General features: G+C 40.3%; 2 protein-coding genes across 52 annotated transcripts in view; one reads left to right on the plus strand and one right to left on the minus strand.

Annotated features, from left to right (window-relative positions):
• Window positions 1-2,571, minus strand: part of SLMAP (sarcolemma associated protein) — an 84,311-nt gene extending 81,740 nt beyond the window's left edge. For 36 of the 38 annotated variants that reach the window (XM_080625831.1, XM_080625835.1, XM_080625818.1 and 33 more), the window contains exons 1-2: window positions 2,439-2,571; window positions 906-2,308 (exon numbers count right to left, since the gene is read on the minus strand). In XM_080625831.1, coding sequence (XP_080481957.1) covers window positions 906-1,103 — 198 coding nt within the window. In that variant the 5' untranslated portion in view covers window positions 1,104-2,308; window positions 2,439-2,571. Of the gene's footprint in view, window positions 1-905; window positions 2,309-2,438 lie in introns of those variants that run through there. The other 2 variants (XM_080625810.1, XM_080625827.1) reach the window with 2 other exon arrangements.
• The window catches only part of DENND6A (DENN domain containing 6A), a 30,978-nt gene continuing 11,284 nt past the window's right edge, over window positions 2,544-22,237 (plus strand). For 2 of the 14 annotated variants that reach the window (XR_013957688.1, XM_080625856.1), the window contains exons 1-11: window positions 2,752-6,756; window positions 8,578-8,698; window positions 10,104-10,697; window positions 13,101-13,139; window positions 13,234-13,276; window positions 16,882-16,994; window positions 17,965-18,045; window positions 18,372-18,483; window positions 19,583-19,662; window positions 21,389-21,451; window positions 22,106-22,161. Coding sequence is in view for 12 of the 14 variants with exons in the window: in XM_080625856.1 (XP_080481982.1) it covers window positions 10,515-10,697; window positions 13,101-13,139; window positions 13,234-13,276; window positions 16,882-16,994; window positions 17,965-18,045; window positions 18,372-18,483; window positions 19,583-19,662; window positions 21,389-21,451; window positions 22,106-22,161 (770 nt within the window). In the remaining 2 variants the exon portion in view is untranslated. The other 12 variants (XM_080625862.1, XM_080625863.1, XM_080625861.1 and 9 more) reach the window with 12 other exon arrangements.

Raw genomic sequence — 22,237 nt, forward strand, 5'->3', positions numbered from 1 at the left:
ACAGACCATATTATTGTTAAAATCAAGAGCAACACTGACTGTATTTCACAGAAGGGCATACTGTGAAGCTGAAAACCAGCTGATTTACAGCATATGAAGTTCTAGGGCACAAGACCAATGTATTTGGAAAAAAAAATAAAATACAGTGCTGAGCAACTCAAATCTTTGTTCATTTCTTGATGGATATTTAAAATTAAGTTGACAGTCATTAAGTAAAGCAACTTTAGTTGTCCCAGTTCAATCCCTAGTGGACAAAACATGCACTACAGAACCCCTAAATCTCACTTAACAACATCACTAGCCTCTTGAGAGAAGCAGTTAAGACCTTAACTCAATGCAGGATATATTTTAAAACCATTTTCACTATCAATAAGAAAATGTCTTGTCTACCATTTGTTATACTCCTACTGCAAATAATAAACCTTCTATCAGACTCAAAAGACAAAATACTTCGTAAAATTTCAAAAGGGCAAGCAGGAAGAGTGCCAAACAAATCCGTTTTTTTAAATCTGCTTTTTGACCTTCCTCACAATGAGATTTATACACTCAGATAAAACTTCTCAGCATTTGAAAAATACTATTACACCACCATATTTGTACAAGCCTATGCTTTTAGATTTCTATTACCTCAAAAATCACCTACTTCCAGCACTGAATAATACGCACACAGATTTTTCAGGACTTATCACCATTTAACTGTTTTATGTGCTTTTAATAATAAATTTTCTAATTAGTCAAAATTTATCAATTTATCTGAAAAGTAATTGTTTTAACTATAACACAAATATCACTCCTTCCACATGTAACCATATTTATTACAGGGAAACCAACATGACCTGCAATCTACAGTGACCTGCTAAAACAAATATGCGATTCATTACTCTTAAATACAGAAAACATCTTACCTTGCCTGTCTTGTGATCAAACCAGACAAGAGCATGGTTCCTGGACAGCACCTTGCAGTCAAAAGTTGCGTTGTTCTGCGCTGGCCGGCAGCGAGCCACTGAGCGGCCGATCTTGACAGGCTCGTCCAGGTAGACATGACGCTCCTGAAACGGATGAGAGTTCGGGCGGCAAGTGAAGATGGCCAAGGCTGAAGGCATCGAGGACAGATTGGGGTTGCCACACCAACCAGAGATGAAGAGAGCCTCTTCTTATGCAGACTGTCCTCCAAAATTTTTAACCAAAACCTTCAAAGTACCTTTATATTAAAGCAAGACAAATATTATCATATCAGAGGCCTAACACCGCATTGTTTCAGTGTGTAAACTAATCCTGGCAATAATCCAGTGAAAAAGCCCCATTATGTCTTTTAGTAATTTCAGCAGTGGCCCAAAAAAAGTCTAAAATGTACAACTTTCAATCCATCCTCCTCTGGAAGAATAGGAACAAGCATCTGATTCCTTCAAAGAGAAGCAAAGGCTCCTTGAAAGAAGGGCAGAATATCTCAAATCCAAGTAGATGAGTCATACAAATACTTTTGTTTATAACCTCAACTGCCTTCTTTTCCACCCCCTTTCGTAAACAACATTGACTAAAATTCAGACCAATACAACATGGAAGCAAGGAAAGGTTTAGGGAAGGGGGATGAGTGAGGATTAGCGTCCCCTCTCAAAGTGCACTGTTCAGGAGTTGGAAGGTGAATACAAAGCCCTCACTCCACAACAGGGATCTAGTCACTTCACACAGCAATCCGCATTTCATCATCTTCGTCTGTTAAACCAAAGCAGAATAGGTGGTCCTCGATTTAGAATGGGGTATAAGAACTATACTGTTTGCCTCCCTTACACCAGATACAGCTGAACTGGTCTACAGGTTCAGGCCGCCACTCAGATAAAGAACTTGATAAGGCACGGAGAGGGCTTCAAACTCTCCTTTCAGGGATAAACTAACGCGTAGGAAGGGTCCTTCAGAGACGGCCTACGAGATGCGCTGACAGGTTGCTCCCAGGCGGTGCCCGCGGTGGCTCTGGCTGGCAGCAGCACGCAAGCGTCCCTCGGCGGCGGTTCTGCTGCCGGCGGCGGAGGCAAGCTAGTAGGGGTCTGCTCCAGGAAGTCTCTGCAAGAAGCCCCCGGCGCGGGGAGCGGCGGCCTGGAAGAGGCGACGTCCACTCGGCTGCGCTCAACCCCTCCGCAGGTGGCTGCGCATGAGGAGGCCCCGCTCCTCGGCCCCCCGCGCTCTCCGCCCGCCGAGCGCGGCTCCGCTGGCCCGGCGGCGGCAGGAGAGGCCTGGCGGCCGGGCCCGGGCGCCCCCCGCTCGGGAGCTCTGCCTCTCAGGCAGCCGCCGACCCCGAAAACTTTCCTCCGACCTGCAGAGCCGAAAACAAACCGGGTCAGACGCTTCCCTCGCCCGGCGCGGCCCCACGCCTCCCCCCGGCCTAGCGCTGCCCGGGCCCGAGAGAGGCACGGAGCGCACCAAAGCACCACTCCCTCCCTTACCTCCAGAGGAGCGGCCGCCATAGTGACTGGAAACCTACCCGGTGTAGCAGCGGCAGCGCTGCCGGGGAGGGACGGGGGTCGGGGGGGAGGGCAGGCGGTGGCGGAGGGAGGAGCTGCCCTCCGCGGGGCCTGACCAAAGGGAAGGCGCGGTCTGCTGCGCAGGCGCGGAAAGGGGCACTGCGCCCGCGCACTGCGTCTGGTGAAGCTGCAGCAGTGGCAGCAGGGTGGGGTCGTGGTCCCCCTCTTCCGGGTGCGGGGGGCGGGGGAAGCAGCAGCGTGGAGGGGTTTGTTTGAGGGGATGGAGGGTGCGGGCTGGGCTCTGAGGGGCGAGGGTCCGGGCCGCTGTGGTCTGCTGTGAAGCGGGGAGAGGGGCTGCGGCGGCAGGCGATAGATAAACTGTGTTAGGAGGTGGGAGCGGGGACAGGTCTCTGAGGTGAGTGAGCTTCCGGCGCATCTCTTTCCCCTCCCCTGTGCCCCTCTGGAGGATGAAAGAGAGGAAATAAGTGAGCGGGGCTCGTTTGCTGTTAAGCTTACTTAGGGAGCCGTAAGGTGAAACTGGGGTGGCACGTTATCAGCAGAGCTCTCATGAAGGAGCGCCGAGCTTCCTCGATATGCTCCTGCATTCTCTATGCTCTTCTCGTCGTTTTATGACCCCAGGTTGAAAGTTTTGGAAGCCGCAGTATCATTCGATGTGTGTTGGGAAGGGAGGAAGGAATGTTGGACGCGTTTTGCTGTCTCTAGTTGCCAGGTTGGCAGCTGGAGCGAGGGGTACCCTTGGAGTTGTGGCTGCAGGCCCAAGTCCGGGTGATGGGACCGAGGTGGTGTCCCTGGTGCAGGGTTTTCAGTAGGTAGGTGCAGGAGCATCATCTAAGGGCATGTTTATTCTCATTTTCTAAAGGCCAAGGAAAGGTTGTTACTTTTTCAAGGTCATAGGGTAGACTAGTGTCAAACAGGTTCCTCTAGTATGAATTCATTTTTACGTCCGTCACTTGCTATAAAGCAAACAAGTGGAGATTGTTTGATATCAGATAGATGCTGGAGTTGTGCCAGTGCTATAATTACCCTGTGACAAGGTGTCAGGATTAGGGATATGGGAGGGTTTTCTGATGCCAGAAAGGCTAGGCAGCTCTGGAGGAGAGAAGTAGAGCTGGGCCAGGCAGTTTAGCCAGCAAAAGATGAGGGAAATGCGCAACAATTGAGGTAAGGCAGTGCAATGTATGAGAGAAAGCATGATTGCTGTCTTAATAGTTATAGCACAGTAAAAATCTCAGGGCTGTCTTCATTTTTTTTTTTTTCCCTTTTTGACTGCACTGTGATTGGGGGTGGGGTGTCATTTCAGCCTAGTTATTTTGTTTTCTTCCAATGATCCAATGAGAAAGACAGCAAAACCAGGCTGTAACATCCTTTTTGGAAGAAAAAGAAATCAAATCCAAGGAGAGAGACAAGTCTGATTAAGACAAGAAAAGAAAGACTAATAGGTGGAAACTTTAGGATTGTAGGTTCGTAATTTTCAATTCTCCTGACAGGAGGAGTTAAACCCAAAAAATATCTGGCACACCACTTCATGGCTTTCATCAGCTTGTTTATGACATTATACTATTGTAACAAATAATATTCCTAATTTACTAATTTTTTAAAATAAATGGAAATTCAGTATGGCTGTTGCTTGGAGCACACAAAGTGCCATAAGTAGTCAAAAGATGGAAGGAAAGGTCTATAAAAAGAGGGTGTGGAAAATGAATAAATTTAAGTCTATCAGGAGTTGGATTTGAGGAAAAGACTTGCAAAAATATAAATAATTGAGGCTATTTGGAACTGTGAAGAAACAAAGGGTGCTGCATCTATTGAGATGAAAATAAGGTTTTTGAGAGTATTTTCTGTGTTATTTTTGTGCATGTCCAATGGAAAAAGGAGTCTGAAAGACACATTAAAGATTAAGAACCATTACCATCTGTAGAGCCTAAGAGAATTAAGTAAACCATTACCATCTGTAGATCCTAAGAGAATCAAGTAAAACATAAATTGAGGAGTAATACCTTTTTCTGACGTTCTCCGTAAGCATTTATAATTTTTAGATGTCAAGAATCAAATACATTTCCTGATGTATTGTCTGCACAGTATCTTTCTCAAGTCCTTCTGCAGCCAGAACGAACTAATACTCTAAGGTATCTGTGTCCTTTAAACTGTAAGCTACTGCTGTATCACGGTATCCTGAACCCTTCTGCATTCCCTGGAGAAATCCCACTTTGACAGTCTCCGGGGGGAAGTGATGGTATGTGCCAGCTGCCTTTCTGATACTATTTGGCGCTGCCAAGTGGCTCATGTAGCAACAGCACTACCTACTTTTCAGCGAGGTCATTAATTTGAGCCTTCCTTTTCTGCATGAGTACCACCTTTCCGAGAAGGTGTATGGGTTTTATTTATCTCTTTGTCACTCCTGTTTTAAATTGCATGAGTTCAAAAGTTATCAGGGATGGACTCACAGACTAAGTTAAAAATACAGAAAATGGTTGTGTTCTGACAGGAGGATACAGTTCTTGTTGGGTATTTTGTGAGGTATTTGATGCTTGCCAGAAAGCGCCCATCTTAGAACTGTGGAGAGCAACTGTGGAGGATGTAGAGTTCAGTGTTTCGTGCTGTAAGGTGCTCAGCAGGAGTAAGGAGGAGGTGTGAGCTCATGGCTTCATTTCTGCAAAACTCTGTTTCCCACATAACCAAAGGAGGCAGTCCGCTTTGGCATCCATGTTAGGTAAGGGCAGCAAGCTGCTACAGCGGTGGCCATCCTCTTTCCGGGCAGGAAGTCCATAGAAGTGTTGTGAGAGCCATCATAGCTGAGGGCAGAAACAGCCCTCTCTATAGCCATCTTGGATAAGGGAAATGGAAGGAGGTGACTGTCACATTTGTCCCCTAAAGAGCTGGTACCTGTTTCAGGGTGGTGAAATGCAGCAGAGATAGTTTATGTGAATACCTGCTAAATACCTGGGTTTTGGGTTGAGTGTGTCAAAGTGAAGGACAGATTCTTTGGTCTTAATGACTTTATGAAAAATATGTATTTTGCTGAAGGAAGCCCAGAAGCCTGTTATGGATTCTAAATTGACTGTAATTGACTAGAGAGGAAAAACACTGAGCATCATTATAGGCAACTCAGGACCAGTTTTGAGTATTGTACAATGATGATCCAAAAGGCTATCAGAATATTAATATGCATCAGATTAAGATGGTCAGTGGAGAGGTGTTGTGAACCAATTGCTGAGTGCTAAATCTTGACTCAAGCGAGGCAGTTACATTTGGAATGAATGGGCATGCTGTATAGCAAAAGTTCATTTCCTAGTATAAAAATTAACATGCAAACTGATAATGAAAAGAGACTAAGCAGGTAAGGAGAAAGTTGATGCTGCAGTTTTCTACTGAGTTCTCATCTCTGAAACTCATTCATCAGTAATTTACTAAATAAGTTTTGCATTGGTTTTCCATAATACAATAAATTGTATGTATAATTGCACATATTTAAGCCACACCAAAGTTTAAAATATGACAGTCTATAAAGGCATTACTGCTACGTAGAGCAACGTGGAAACATAGAGCAAAGTTTGAACTGTTATTTACATCCTAATGTATCTTTTGCAATGCAAACTTGTCTTGGAAGTACTTTTTGAGACACTCAGAATCAAGCTGAACAAAGTAAGGAACTGTTTCAGAGCAATAGGTTTATTTTCCTACACCTATAGGTGTGTCAATTTGAATGTTAACATTATGAACATGCAGCTCACAGCAATGACTTTGTCTCCACTCAAGGGTGGGGAGAGAAGACTGGCTGCCCGATATGTCGGACTAGCTCAGACCAGTTTATTGATCGTCATCATTTACTGATTATTACCATTTAGTGATCTAAAGTTGTGTTTGAAATGCAGTGACTGAAAATGGAATCACCTTTTTCTTAAGTAGGGAAAGTGGTCTTACAAAGTAAGTTAAACAAGGAGTGGCAAGATTATTGTGACATTTTGGTGAGTCTATATTTTGTTGAAATACTCTGTTTGCAATTCTTGATAAAATTCATACTATTCTGTGTATGCATGATAGTGGGTGTCGCCGGGCAGTCACAGGAATAAATGATGTAGTTAAAGTGTATGTCAAGACAGCGGCAATTCCATTTGAATTTTTGGATACCTGTTTGTTTTAGGAGCTGCTGGATACACACACATACAGTACAAATGGTTTCTCAAGCAGCATGTTTCTGTCCATGTTGGCATATCACAAGAAGTAAATGGAGCAAGACTGTGTCCTCAGAATGATGATCATTACTGGAAAACAGCACCAGGTATTTGGTTTTAGGTTATTTGTTGGTTTCATGATAGCATTGGCAAAGAGCAAATTATCCTGGATTAATAAAGACAGATAACATGAAGACTGTAATACATCTAAGAACTGATTTCCACTTCAGGTTTAACTATGAACTTTGTTACACAGCATTTGAACCAGTACATGGTAAGCACTTCATAAAAGATTCTGTACAAATACAGCCATTGGTATGTATGTGTCTGACCACTCCCAGTAGCAGAGATCATGGATTATCAACTCACTAAGCCCCTCCTTAAAATTTACTGGGACTTTAGTGCCCACTACTCTTGTCAGAAAACTTCATTCAAAACCTGATTTCTCCAGTGATTAGAAAATTTATTTTAATTATCAGTCCAGATTTATTGAAGGGTGGTTATACTTTTTTAATTGTAGCACTATCATTGCTCTTTAGTTTCAGACTTATTTTCTGTTCCTGATCTTTTAACTCTTTCAATGTAAAGAACAATTGCATTATCTTCAAACATTAAAGAATAAGCAACTCTGCTGGTTTAGTCATCTCTTGTCAGTAGATTCTCTATTTCTCATTTTCCTTCAGATGCTTCCCTGCTCCTATTTCTAGTTTGGTTTAAGCTTATTAAAAGATATTTGTACTCAGTATACAAATGAGTATCTTACTAACATAACAATTATATTAATGTAATATACATAGTAAGCATATGTTGAATATGTTTTTTTAATTTGCATTATATTAAATACATACATATGCTTATGCAATTATATAAAAATATTTTTATATATACTCCTATATCTTATCTATATATATCATATACATTGTATATATGTTGATATTTATATGGTATATATAAATGAGTGTAATGTAACTTGCATACTATTAATGCAGTATTATGCCAATGTATAACTAATTTTACATACAATGTTTCTTCATTTCTAAGGAAATCAGGTGAGTTTGTGTATCTGGTATTTTCACTGCTTTATCATTTTAGTAGAACATGTAACCAGCTCTTAGTTGCTTTTCTATTAATATGAAGTTGACTTTTTGAAATGTTTGATGTTTTCTGTGGCTGTTTGAAAATAAGGAAAAGTATGACATTTCTGGGTTTTGTTTGTTTGCTTTAAATAAAGTTATTTATTAGACTAGATCTAATGTTCAAATACAAATGAAGTACTGCTTTAAACTGAAATCTCAAGGTGGGGGGTAGAGAAGGGAGGGTGAGATGAGCAGATGTTTATTCAGTTCTTTGGTGTTCCTCAATGGATGTGAGCAGCCTGCACAGTCACTCCCTACCAAAGCTGATGGACACTAGCCAGCACAGCATTTGCTGCTACCTGATAGAGAGCACCCTGCTGAGAGAGGCAGATGGAGCAGTAGAGATAACAGCTATAGAAGAGAGGGTGAAAGAAAGCAAGATGGGCTCAAATGCTGAACAGTTTTTGATCTTCAGAATCCAGCTGCCCCACAGAGGTCTATACTCATTTTTATTCCAGCAATGGACATCACAGTGTCACGGGGCATGCTTTTTCTAGAAAATGCTCTTGTCCAAACCCTGATGAATATATTTCTATTAACAGACTGCTCTCTTTTTGCAAAATTGGAGTTCATAGAGCTTTGTACAGGCAAATTCCATATGCAGTGCCCTACTATTGCATAAAACTGTTAACAGTCTGTAGCAAAGCATACTTAGGTAATAGATTCCTAACTTTGAAGTCTCTATTTTGTCCTGCACTGATGCGCTCCTTGAAGAAGAAAGAAGTCTCCATTGTTCTCAACATTGCAATACCTAAAATACATGCATAATTTTTTTACTCTTTGCTTAAGCAGCTGACATCCTTTCTCAACTGAAGATCATCATATTGTACCAAAACAAAATTGTATTTGGAATGACGTTGTGAAAATCCTCCTCAATGGATGTTTCCATGGTCATTGGGAATATCTCCAGTAGGTGAGAATCCTCTCATTTTCAATGACTTCTTTCTCAAAGATCTTGTCTCTGTTCTCTTTCTCTTCCAAGAGGTTATTTCTAATCTTCAGGTAGAATTAAGTTACTGGCTATTGTTTAACAAAATGAGCAGAGAATATCAGTCTTACAAAGTACTTTATTCTTCCTGTACTTGTATATATTTAGTCTTTTTATTCACATGAAAGCTTAAAAATAGAGGCCAGAAAAATCTAGAAGGGAAAGCATTATAATAATGGCTAAAATTTTGTTCTGCCCATGATAGCAAGAAGGTAAACACGGCAAAGTATAAAACTGTAAGCAAGGGAAGGTGTGTACAAAGCCATGAGATGGCATTTTTTTTTAAACCCAGTGATAACAGCTTCTGTCCAGGCCCTGTTTCAGCTCTTAAATGGAAACAGAAAATGAAACACCCCTGCAGAGTCATTGCTCTGGATTAAACCTGAGGAAGCCAAGTCTTAGCCCTCTCTTACTCTGGATAGTAACTTGTTAGAGAACTCTGGAGTTAACTGTTGGCAATGTTCATGACTCTTCTGTGTTATCATGGTAGAACACCTGAAGTGAGTAGAGGCAGCAGGAGCCCCTGGTTCAGCTGCTCCCATTGCACACTGCAGAGCTCTGCCCACATCTTGGTTTATATTTGAAATTCTCTTTGCCACTAATGGTTTATGATAACCAAAGGCTGCTGTATCTTAAACTATTACAGTGATAATGTTGTATAATTTCATCTGAGCTTTATGTTTGTTCCTTTGTCTAGGAAATTACTGTCATGATCAAAGGGTTCTTTAATTTTGAGCAGTTTGGCTTTGATAAACAAATGTTGTTAATAGGTCTTAGATGCACTAAGGAGTTGTAAATGTTCTCTTGTGGTATCTTGGTTTTGTACTCTGTATATACGTATCGTGGTTTGGATATTTGCAACTTGTGTTGGCAAAAAAAGGACACGCAGTAATTCAGGCAGCCAGTCCGTCTGCACCTACTGCGGTTGCAGCAGTTGTAGTAGCAGTCAGCCAGGAGTCTAGTGTGAGTAACCGAATAATGGGAGTTACAGGTCGGGAGCTGTGGGGTATGGGTGTGATTTTTTGTTTGCTTAATAAAGTAGCTATTTAGCTCCTTCAACTTCATAAATTGTTTCCTACTGAAATATAAATGAGACATGGACTGTGCTGAAACAGTATTTGAAAGCTCTTTCATTATTCAATGAGGAGCTCCCCTCTTGGCGAAGGTGCCGAGATCACTTTCAGGACATGCCGTCGGGTTTGCTTTTATTACCCCGAGTCCCCGCGCAGGATGCGGTTGTGCGTCCATCAGCCTGCGGATGCTCCGCGTTGCCGAGGTCATGATGCACCGCACCAGTTCGTTACGTAGTGACAGCCCCGTTCTCGTGCAGGTGCTGCTCACGGGCACACCGGACAGGGAAGGGACAATTCTTGCCCGCGATTCGTTGCCCTCCGAGGACCCTGCGCTATCGGTCAGGCCCGGCAGCGGTGGGTGACGCTGTGCGGGGCAAGCTTGCTCCAGCGGCATCCGGTCCCGCGCTTGTTTACGACTCGAAGAGCGTTGCAAGCGCCATCTGTTCCCTTATGGGCCGCGAGGGGGCGCCCTGCGGCTGCCGCCACCACCCCTCTCCCGCAGCAGTGGTTCGAGCTTTGCGCGCCCCCTCTTCCCGGGTGCCTGCGTGGACTCTCCCACTGCTGGAGGCTCCGGTCCCCAGGGGAGCGCGAAGGGGGCGGTGCGCCGGGAGTCACGTGGCCGGTCGCGGCGGGGCCGGGCCTGCAGCCGGCGCGGCGCCGGTAGCGCCATGTCGATGCGGGAGCGGAGCCCGGGCCGTGCCGCTCAGAACGGGGAGGATGCGGCGGGGGCGCTGGCAGACCCAGGCGGTTCTGACGGGTGCCTGTCGCTGCTGCCCTGGGACCGCTTCTCGGCCTGGCTGCACTGCGTGTGTGTGGTGGGCTTCGACCTGGAGCTGGGCCAAGCCGTCGAGGTACGTGAGGCGGCGGGACCCCGCCGGAATCGAGCGCTTCCTCTGGGCGGGTGTTGCCGAGCAGTGGGGGAAGCTCGGCGGTGTTTTGAGGGAAACGGGGTTGTGCAAAACCCCGAGCGGCGGCCCTGGGGAGGTCCGGCCCGGCGGGGAACCGGGGACGGCCGCACCAAGCGCCCGGCGGGCTGCCTGAGACACAGCCGGGGGCTGGAGGTGCCGGCTGGGGTGGTAGGGTGTCACCTCTTTGTATACGGATAGCAGTGATTTCCGTGGCATCTGGATGTTAAAGAGTTTAAGGTAGTGTAATAATAACATTGCGAACACGAGTAGTCTTCATAATTAACAGTCTTCTCCGGATCGCTGAGGTCTTCAAATAAATTCTCTAATGTTCGAAGCATTTTCCTTGCACCGTTAATGAATGTGAGACTGTGACACTGCCACAGGCTGCAGGTGCTGAACTCCTGCTGCTCTTTGCCATTTTGTGCAACAGGCAAACATCTATGACATTGCTTACGGAAACACACTGGGGAACTGATTAGGCTGCAAAACAAACTGGAAAGGAGCATTTTCACTGGGACCAATTTCACATCCTGTTTCACCCGATTTTCTAAATGACTATGCAGCAAACGGTGGGCAGGGAAACATGTCCTTTTCTTCCTTTCTTTTTTGTTGTTAAAGTGGTGTAGCATAACTGTATGGCAGACTGGCCTAAAATTCAGCCAAGCTAGCTATTACAATATTTAAAATACATAATTGACATGCATTGTTGGCTGCAAGAAATGCAAATGAAACCCAAGCCTACTGTACTAATTATTCACGTTATTATTCACTTGATGCTATAAGGTGGTGTTAAGAGCAAAGACAGACATTTCTTTATAACCGGTGACTTAAACGGGTTACAGGCTGGGTGGGTGAGGGAGGCATAGAGTAGCCTCTGTCCTGTCTGCAGACAACTCTTGTTAACAAGAGTTAAATGGATACACAAAATGAAACTTCAAATGCCTGTATTATTAAGGGCTGATTTTTTTCAGTTGTTGCAGGAAGAGTGGCTTTTAGTTTCACTGTAAATTCTGTGAAGATCCGCCAGCTGGTGAGGAAAAGGAGTATGACTTCAAGTCTGGCCTGTACCTGAGTCATCTGACAAGGTGCAGGTCATCATTGTTCAGCTGCTGGAAGAGTTACATTTGAGTGTACTGCTTGGTGTACGATAGCATGGGAGTATGTTAAGAGATTAAAAAAAATGATAATGGGTTTACTAAATGCAGTATGCGGGTGTTCCACTTGTATGCCCACTTTTAGCTTTAGTTATAATAATAGTATGTTGTATGGCTGGACATCATTGGATCAAAGGAAATAAATGAACTGGAGACCTAATGGCCAGGGGACAGAAAACCTGCTCAGTGAGGCCAGCCAGTGGAGGTATTTGTTGTTTTCTGTAGGGTAAGACAGCGTTATGTTATCAGCAGATACATGTGCTTACATTTGTCAAACAAGATTAATTAGGTAACTGAATGTTAGTGGTGTGGTAATATGAGGACTCTAGAGGAAGTCAGTCTTCTTGCATTGAACTTCTGTTCTTTGAGAAGTTCCCACTTATGGAAGCACCAAAACCTTTTTTGAAATATAATATTTGTATTTATGTTGAATTTCCTTTGCTTACAAGTTAGCCACCCAGTTCAGTAGTTCTGGGGGATTTGGGGAGGAGCTTTTAAGATGAAATTTAAGTATTTCAGGTTTGTCCTCTTTCCTGGGTGTTCCTCTTTCACTTACTTGTGTAATCACTGATTTTGTACATCCAGATTTTTTTCCCATGACAGTACTTCCGTATCTTACATTGTGTAGCGTTGGTTTTGATTTGTGTTGTAATAATATATTAAATAAGTTTACTTCTTTCTGTGAATACAAAAGCTATGCCTTTTTGAGTGGTTATCTTCAGCTTTCACAGTTTCCAGCTCTTATTTAGGGCATGTGTCCACTCTCCAAGAGTTAGTGTTAATATAGAGAGTGTTTAGTGATTGAATTTTGATTACTCCCACCTAACTACCCATTGAAACAGATTTCAGACTATAATGTGTTGTTGGCTTTCTGTGAAATTATCTGCTGCATTTTGTATATACAAGTTTAATCTAAAGATGCCATCTTGCTCTCCTTTGAGATCTGTTGCACCAAAAATCTCAGTACTTTGAATTATGTAATGTATCTGTATGATCTCCAACTGGCATCCAAAGTACCTTGGAAATATAGGTGATCAAGTTAGCTTGAGACAAGAACAGAGGCATAATATTAACAGAAAATAGCCTAGGGCTAGCAGGTATTGGAGTATTGTATCATAAAAATATTTAATAGAAGCTTAATGCTTGTACCCAGTTTATTTACAAATATAATACTACTTTTTTTTCCCTGTAGGTAATATATCCTCCACATTCAAAACTCACAGATAAAGAGGTAAGTCATGGTTCCTATATAAATACATATAATTTGGTTTTAGTTTAATGATTTCAGGAACTATAACAACTGTTTTCTTTTCCCCACCCTTCAGAAAACCAATATTTGCTATTTGTCTTTTCCAGATTCTAATTCAGGTAAGTTCTCCCTTCACTCTTCTGTCATCTGTTGTTGGACTAAGCTATGTTTAAAAAAGGTAGAATTTGACAGTGTATACTCATGGTTTTAGATTAAATACTTATATGAATATCTTAATGCTACAATACAAAAAAGATGTAAATAAGGTTAGATATAAAGCTGTACTTGTATTACAGTAAGGTCTGAGAGTTATTTTTTCTTCTATGTAAGTGAAACATCAGGAATGTGAATGTGTAAGACCTCCCAGATGACACACATGCAGACATTTCAGAATGCTTTGCAAGTAAAGAATGAACACTTTGAATTTGTTTTAAACAAAGTAATGATACTGTCATTGCAGAGAGGAGTGTAGGCACAGAATTGGAAGGGTTTAATAAAGCAAATGGAAGGGATGTGGACCCCCCTGCTCATAAGAGATTAATATGTTTTCTAAATTCATAACACTGAAACTGACTTTTAAATTCAAAGGCATTTAGAAAGAGCAGTTGTGAAGGGAGAACCTAGACTTCATCTTCTCCATTCTTGACCCTTCTGGTGCTGTGTGTGGTCCTGCTTGCTAAATTCTTCTTTAATCTGAACGACTACTGTTCTGCTGCCAAAGAGAAATTGGAGGCTTGTGGCTGATGGCTTGGACCACCTGCAAAAAGATACGGCAGAAGCACAGACACTTCCTTTTGCATTTATTTCTTTACAAAAGTCGAAACCTGTAGTAACAGACTTGTTCCTATTACTGCGTGCTTTGGGTTGTTCTGCAGCATAACTCTGATACAGGGTGATGCAGATGTGTGCTTTCAGTGTGCCTATGAGCGCTTCCTTACAGAATATCTTGGCTGCTTTTTTTTCCTTTGTCTCAGTGTCATTAGAATCAAGATATTTTCTCTGTCCTTTATATCTTGTATGCAACCAGAGGAAGAGCTTCTTTCTATTACTGAAAGAGAAGATGAGTTACCTGTATCTTCTATTACTCTTGTTGTTTATGGTGTTAAATCTGTCCAACCTTCTGAAGGTGTATTGAAGGTACAAAATAATGCATTAGGAGCAAAGGTTGATCTTTAAAATTTTTGGCAGGGTTGTTTGTGGTATGGGATTATTTTGTTTGTTTATTGTTTGTTTTGGGGTTTTGTTTGTTTGGTTTGTTTGCTTTTGGGGTATTTTGGGTGGTTTTTTTTTTTTCTTCTCTCAGTAAGAGTGGTAGTGAAGTTATTTTACACGGAATAGATATATATAAAGAGTGTTTACTTTCAGCAGGGAAAAAAAATCCCACCTTTTTGCTTTTTATAATGTCCCTACTAAGAACCTGCAGGTTCTTGATCACTCGTGGCAGGCTGAAGTTTGAAATGATGTAAAGGGATTACTTCTGTGTTCTAGAAATTAGCTGGGAGTTGTGTGCTCTAACAATTTATTTTTTCATTTTAGGCTGTAACATTAAAAAGAAAGTTTTGTGTAACACAGCAGTGAAGGAAGTTACAGCTTGCAGCTAGGTTTGAAGTCCATCTGTCCTGGCTGTTCATGGCTCAAAAGATTAATTCAACCTTTTAATGTTTTCTTTTACAACTAGAAATCGGTATCATTCTGTCATGCTGGGATTTGCAGTGGCTGTGGATCTAGAGGGGAAAATGGATTTAATCCATGGTGATGCTAGATTGCGACACCTCTTGTGGTTTTTAAGCTAAGTTTTCTATGACGATTATCATTAAAATAATGATTTTTGCCTTTTCTGCATAGCTAGTTGAAAGAACAGACATTTGCCAGTCTTCTAAGATTTTACATACAGGAAGAACTTGTTAAATAAGAAACCATCATGCGATGAATGATACTTCAATATATTAATGAGTAACGGTAATTTACTTTTAGGTTTTCTGTGTACAGCTTTTTATAATAACCTTTTTTCTTTTTGCTTTGGATGGAGGGAACCAGCTATGAAAACTTGCAGCAAATGTTCAGTGCTGTGTTCCTGGCAAGTGCTGTGTTTTTTCTTGTTACAATTGGATCCGTATTGATAAGTGTTTGCTTTAGTCCCCTGTTTGAATTGGATGGTTATCTCACCATACATGTTTTTCTACTTTCTGTTTTGTCTTGTTTCATTGCGGGTTTCCTCCTACTGCACTTCAAGGGCTTCTGAGACTTAGACCTGAATGTGCTAGTATTCTTCACACTGACAGCCAGCGAATGTGACTGTTGGCTTGGGCTGTCTGTGGGTGCTGCAGCAGTATGTATGTGACTGAAAGAGGAGATGAAATTGAGCTTTAAAATCCATAGAATATTACCTGGAGGATGGGGCTCTGCTTTACTGTTCAGTCAGTTAGCACTGACTGATGGAAGACACGACAGCTGTGAAGGGTTGAGATGCTCAGTAGTGACTTCATTTTCTTCCTGGAGGTCTTTGCAAATTATGTCCAAAAGCTGTGAGAGCAAAGTGCTAATGGAGCATTTAGATGCAATACGGAGAAGCAAGTGTCCTTTGCCAGCTGGAAACTTGCTGCTGTAGTCAGTTTGCTTAACAGTAGCTGTAAATTTAATAATAGATTGGGTTTTATAGTCATGAGCATGTTCATTATTAAAGTGAAGACAGTCTGCTTGTCATAGGTTGGCAATGCTCAGGAGACTGTTGATTGTGTTCTGTTAATAACACTGCATTTCAAAAGGACTTTTTATTACAGATTTGCTAGAATGAGTAATGTATCTGTGTGTTCTTCAGATTCTAGCAGTCCACCTTATCACTGCTCCCATGAACAGTACGTTCTGTTCAGCTTATATAGCTTCTACTTGAGCTAAAGTCTCTTTCAAGTTTCTTCTCTTTTAACAGCAGACAACCTTTGTAATGGTGAAAGAGAGCAGCCTTGAGAGTATGAGTGATACAAGTTCTGATACTGCAGGTCTCATGTTCCTCCTGGAGAAAATTTCTCTGATATCTGATACAAACTTAGCCCAAATTAATTTCAGACTGCAAATAGTCAATATACTTAGTTACATTTTTATTTCAGAAATTGATTTCTATATAAATGAAGGAAAACTCCACTCTTTGGGAGTATTACTGACAAGTAGTACTCAGTTTCACTCAGTTCTCTGCAGTTAAGTTTTGCAGCTTTCAAAAATAGTGAGTCTTACACCTGCACCTCATAATCAGCATAATACACTCTTATGGTGTGACTATATATGAACTGTTCGGTGTCAAAAAAAGGCTGAGTGCAGTCATTAAACAGAGAAATGACGTTATTAGGGTGATCAGGACTACACAGGCAGGTCAGTAAAATGTGTAATAACAGGGCAGGGGGTTGGAACTGGATGAGCTTTAAGGTCCCTTCCAGCCCAAACCAGTCTGTGAGTCTGTGACAGCCATTGGCAGAGGTGTTTAAGGACATGACAGTCTTAAACTCACTGTGAGGCAGGCTGACTCTTTTTTTTCTTGTTGAAGTCAGAATATTTATTGTTGCCAAAGATGCCAAATTGTTCACTTATAAGAATATAAACAGAGAAATGGTCACAGCAGTATAAGATAAATGAACCAAAACTATTGTACCTCTTTGGCTGTACACAAGTCCTCATGTTAAAGAAGGCTCAAACTCAGAATACTGTCTGCTTGTTTATCTCTTCCCCTATGTAGGTTGTCTTGGGGACACACAGTTTTGTTTTAGATTTCGACGGTCTCCTGGAAGGAAAGTCTCATTCTGCTGTTTTCTGGACCAGCTGGATAGAGATCTACCAGTTTACTTAAAGGTTGGATATAAGAAGAGAAGAAGCTAATTCCTTCTGGATAATGTTAATTTATGGGTCTTCACACTTAAATTTAATGCTTGTAAAACAGAATCTCTGAACTCGATGTCCTGAAAGACAAAGCTCAGCAAATGCTTTTTGTACCATATTATTGTCATAACAATTAACTAACAATTAGTTTACTATTCTGTAAGTTTAATTACTATGGGGTTTGGATTGCAAGGAATTAAATTGAAGACCAGACTGATCTGGTTACTGACTAGAAATCTGAAATCTGAAGAGCTTTATAACTTTAGGAAGGAAAAAAAAAACCCACCAAAAAGCCAAGGAAATTGAGATATCTTTTTCTTTTTCCACCCTTCATTTTTTTGAAGCTGGAGCAGTTACTTAGAAGAGGTAGTGGCCTAAAAGTTGTTCTCCTCATGTCCTTATGGAATATTGAGGCCTTTAACTGTGCTAGTGGGAGTCTGATTCTGTTTGTGGCAAATATTTGAATTCCTCTTTGTAGGAAGGATGAAGCTGATGTTTTATATTTGAAATGTGAAAGCATTCATCTTTAATATTGCAAGAGTCTTTATAAAAAACTGATACGTTAAATGACTGGGTTTTGCTTTTTCAAATCAGGGCTTTAAGGTTTTTAACTGCTAAAATCGCTTTAGTGCTACTTTGCAAAATTATGACTTGATTTATTTCTCAGGAAATTATTTCTATTTTTGCTTTCATGTTCTGTCAGGAGACTGTAGATACAAAAATAGTAAGGCCAGAAAGCTCAGCTGTTTGCACACGCTGGTGTTTTCTCTTTGAAGTACTTATTAAAAAAGTAATGCCAATAAACAGAGTAATCTTTCTAGTTTATTGTATCTAACCAGCTTTGGAGCTTGCAGGGAAATAAGCTTTTAAAAAGCATATAGAATGCTACATAATGAAGGACCACATCAGGTTGTTGTATTGAATTTTTTCCCTTCTTTTGCAGAAAGATGCAGCTTATTACTATGGTTATGTATATTTCAGACAAGTTCGAGACAAATCATTAAAAAGAGGCTATTTCCAGAAGGTAATTTAAATTCTTTTAGGAAATGTTAATTCAGAAATTAGTTATTTTTTAGTGACCTCAGAGGAGCAGGAAGAATATCTTGCTTTCTTAACTAAATTCATTGTTGGTTTATGGTAAATTGGCCTAATGTTATATCAGGTATGCTATGTTCCAGCTGCACTGTCAGAACAAAGTTTGTTTGTTTGTAGTTGCTTGTAGTCACATGCGTGACTGGCTTGCATGTGTGAGAAGAATCACACTTCTCTGAGGATAAGCAGTAGAACTGCACCAGAACTGAGTGGAAACTTAACTTACAGTTATATTTGTGTTTTGTTACTCTATTCCAGTCGCTGGTCCTGATAAGCAAGCTGCCTTATGTCCATCTCTTCCGCACCATGCTTAAGCAAATAGCTCCAGAGTATTTTGAAAAAAATGAAGCTTTCCTGGAAGCAGGTTCTGGTACTATTATGTTATTCTGGAAGAGCTCTTAGAATGTCACATACTTTATTTGGAGACATAACAAACAACGTTGTCATGTTCTAGTTTGTGTTTCTGTCTTTTTGCAGGGTAGAAGGTTGAAACTTCAGCAACCTGGCTTGATTTCTAGATCATTGAACAGAGCTAATCTAATTTTGAATCCTCCATGGGAGAGTTGAAGCTCCCCCCTAAAAAAAGTACCTAGGGTTTTGTGGTTTGTTTCAGGATCACTGCTCAGCACAAGTAGATGATGGCAGTCGTTAGTTTGCACTCTTCAAAACTGAGTCCCTTTGGGCATTCTGACAGCCTTTAAACAACTGTACAAATGTTGTCTTGCATGGGGTTTTTTGGTAACAGCGCTGGTAACAGGTTCCTCAGCCTTACTGTAGAACTTGGAAGAGCCAGAGAGGGCCAGATGTGAAAGTGATTTGCTCTTTGCCTAGAAGTGTCTAGTACTGTGTCTGCCCTACACAACATTCATGTCTTTGTGCTTTCACCAAGTAGCAGTTCTTGGAAACCTTTCTTGATGAAGGAATTGTATTTTTTTTAATGACCTGTAGATAAACGGGGTTTTGACAGATTGTATTATGAACAAAACTCTGCAGAAACTACTAAAATTAGTAATGGTATTCATAATTATTTACAACAAAATGCTGAAAAACTTTCTAGCCAAGCTAGAAAGGCAGCTTTTTTTCTGTTAACTACTTGCGTTTATCTGTTCTACACTGGCTAATGTATGTAAATGTGCGTTTTCTTTTCCCAGTTTCTTAATATGTACTTTCATGATTCTCATGAAACATTTCCTCAACTAATTGCAAGTCTGGTTGTTACAAAAAACTGGAAGACAAGAGGATACTCTTTTCTTGAAGTGAAAAACTTTATAATCCTAACTGAATAATAGATTAAGAATGTCAAAAAGGCTGTAAAACTTCTTTAGAGTTCAGAACTTATCAAGGGATGAGTAGAAGTGTGGTGGGCTATTGGCACTAATTGGAGATTGCCATGTACACAGAGGTGACTACAGTATTATGAGTTACAGCATATATAAGCTTGTTTTAAATTATACTTTATTTTCTTTAAGTTTGTAGTGATGTTGATCGTTGGCCACCGCCAATTCCAGGGAAAATACTGCATTTGCCTGTTATGGGTATTATAATGAAGGTAAATACTCCTGCACTTATTTTTGTCTGAGGGTGTTTTCCCCACCATTTACTGTGTTAGGTACTCACTATTCTGCCTTGTTTTCAGTGTCTCCTACTTTGGAATAGGAGTAAGTGTTTACTCAACTCAGAGGGAAGGTCTGAGAGATCTTGATTAGGTTTCTCAGTTGGGTGAAGGAGAGGAGGATCTTTTATGGTGCATAAGTTAACATGTAATTTTTGTAGATATTAACAAGCAATGCTTCAATACAGCTACTAATTGCAGTGTCTATATTATCCTTTGGGGTTTCTAGGAGACTTTAATTATATTTGCCAAATCAAACATTAAGTTACACTTCAAAATAGTGAGAATTAAGTTCCAGTCAAACAAATTAAATATATTGATGAAAACCATTCTTGTTCCCAAATTTTGACAGTAAAATTATTTTTTGGCCCTCACACCAGAAATTAATTTCTTGGTCTGTTGATAATTTTCAATAAAAATAAAATACATCTGAAGAAAGCTATTAAAGGTGTATCTAGTGCATGGGGAGGAACTGTAGAGGTTAAATGGTGCTTAGGAACTGGGCCTCTGGGAGCCATAGCATCTTTGTATTTTAATTTTAATTGTATTAAATTATACACAATTATTTATTAAATTTAAATATTTAAATTTAAATATTAATAATATTAATTATTTATTAAATAAATTTAATAATTATATTAATAATTTTATTATTAGTTACTTTATTATTAATTAATTTATTATATTTTGTTATATAAATAATAATTTAATAATTAAATTTATTGATTGATTAATAATATTAAATATTTAATTAAAGTATTAATTGTATACACAATTAAATGGATTTGATGGATCCAGAGATTACAGTCAGAAGTACATTCTTAGTAGATACTCTCAAGTTTATGGCTAGATGCATGTACGTCACCAGGGAGAGGAAGGAGAAGTTTCTAAAGCTGTTCTGAAAGCACAGATTTAATAAAAACAGTGCTCTGGATGCTAGGTGATAATGGGAAATGTCAGATATGTCTTGTTAGGGTGTTGCCTGTATTTATCTCATCTGTAATTTTTATCCATGAGAGTTGAAATTGCATTCCTAAGCTGAGTAAAGCCATAATTACTGTCTTCAGTGATACTGCTCCTGTTTTTTCACAGTCTGGGCAGTCACTTCTAATTGTTGAGTACAAATTGCATCCATCTGTGCACACCAGTTTCCAGTGTGATTAAATTTGTAACAATCACAACTTTTAGATGCAGACTGTGAGGTCAGAAAAATGTATTTATGTTGTTCAGTCTATTTGGATTCTGCTTTATACCCACCAGCATGTCTGAGTTTTAAGAGAGGAATTTTTCTAAAAGTAATTCTGTACCACCCTACAACCCCACAACCTTATTTCAGATCATTCTGTCCAACATTTAAACATACTTTTATTGAAATTAGTTGTGACTAATGTTATCAATAGTCTTTCTTTTAACTGAGGTACAATTTTAATGTTCTAATATTCAACTGACAGTGTAGTACTACAAAGCGTTGCATATTGATTTCTGTAGTGAGGATTTGAAGTCTTCAGCTATGTATTCACTATTATGTGGTTGTTCTATAGAGACGATCAACCATTGTTCTGTAGTATAGCCTCTTCAAATGTTACATTTTATCTGTAAGTCAGCACTTTAAGTCTCTGTAGAATTTGATGCAAGGAAAAAAATCTTTCTTTTTCTTTCCTAGTTGCGAATTCCAACGTACCGTGACAAGCCTGGAACAATGCCAATAGTACAGAATATGCACCAGGTAGAGATAAGATACTTGTATATAACGCCAAGACAGACCCAAATACCTGCCTTCATTCGTTTATGTTGAACTTGTTCATAAAAGGTTGATAGCAAATTCTCTTATACTTTGATAATAATGAAATCCACAGTCTTTGAAACTTTGAGTGGAGGAGTCTATGGATTCTTTGTAGAAAGGGAATTCTATCCCAGTTACCCCAAGTACTTTGGAGGAGAGATGCCCAGCTCCTGGAAGAGATAGTTAGCTGACAAAATTACTGAACTTGAATGTCTTTTTAATGGGTGAAACGATACTGAACTGGCTTGGGTTTTTTTTGAGGATGAAAATTGGATTAAAAATCTTTAGTCATAGAAGGTGGATATAAACCAAATCTCTCTGTGCTTTCCTGTGCTATGTGATTTGTTGTTGAAAAAAGTTTCAGTATTTTCTATCTTCCCTGGACTGATAGTTGCATGCCCACGGATGGTGAGTGTGTTGGGGATAATCTTTCTTTTAGCACACAAAAAGAGTTACTTGTGGAAATAACGTGGTATATACTGCAGTAGTAAATACTTAGTACTAAATAATGTGTGTAAGCATTTAAGGGAAACTATTTCATTTAATACCTAGGAATTCTGATGACTTAAAAAAAACAAGCATTGTGATGTCTTTTAGGCAGATGCTCAGGTCTCCATGGCTTTACCAACTGTTCATGAAGTAGATCTTTTCAGGTAAGAGTTTGGGCTGACTTACTTCCAGTTGTGAATTCCCACAAGCCAAAAACGTGTGATGGTTCCATAACGTGTA

Source organism: Psittacula echo (assembly GCF_963264785.1).
Source record: "Psittacula echo genome assembly, chromosome: 9".
Taxonomy (NCBI): domain Eukaryota; kingdom Metazoa; phylum Chordata; class Aves; order Psittaciformes; family Psittacidae; genus Psittacula; species Psittacula echo.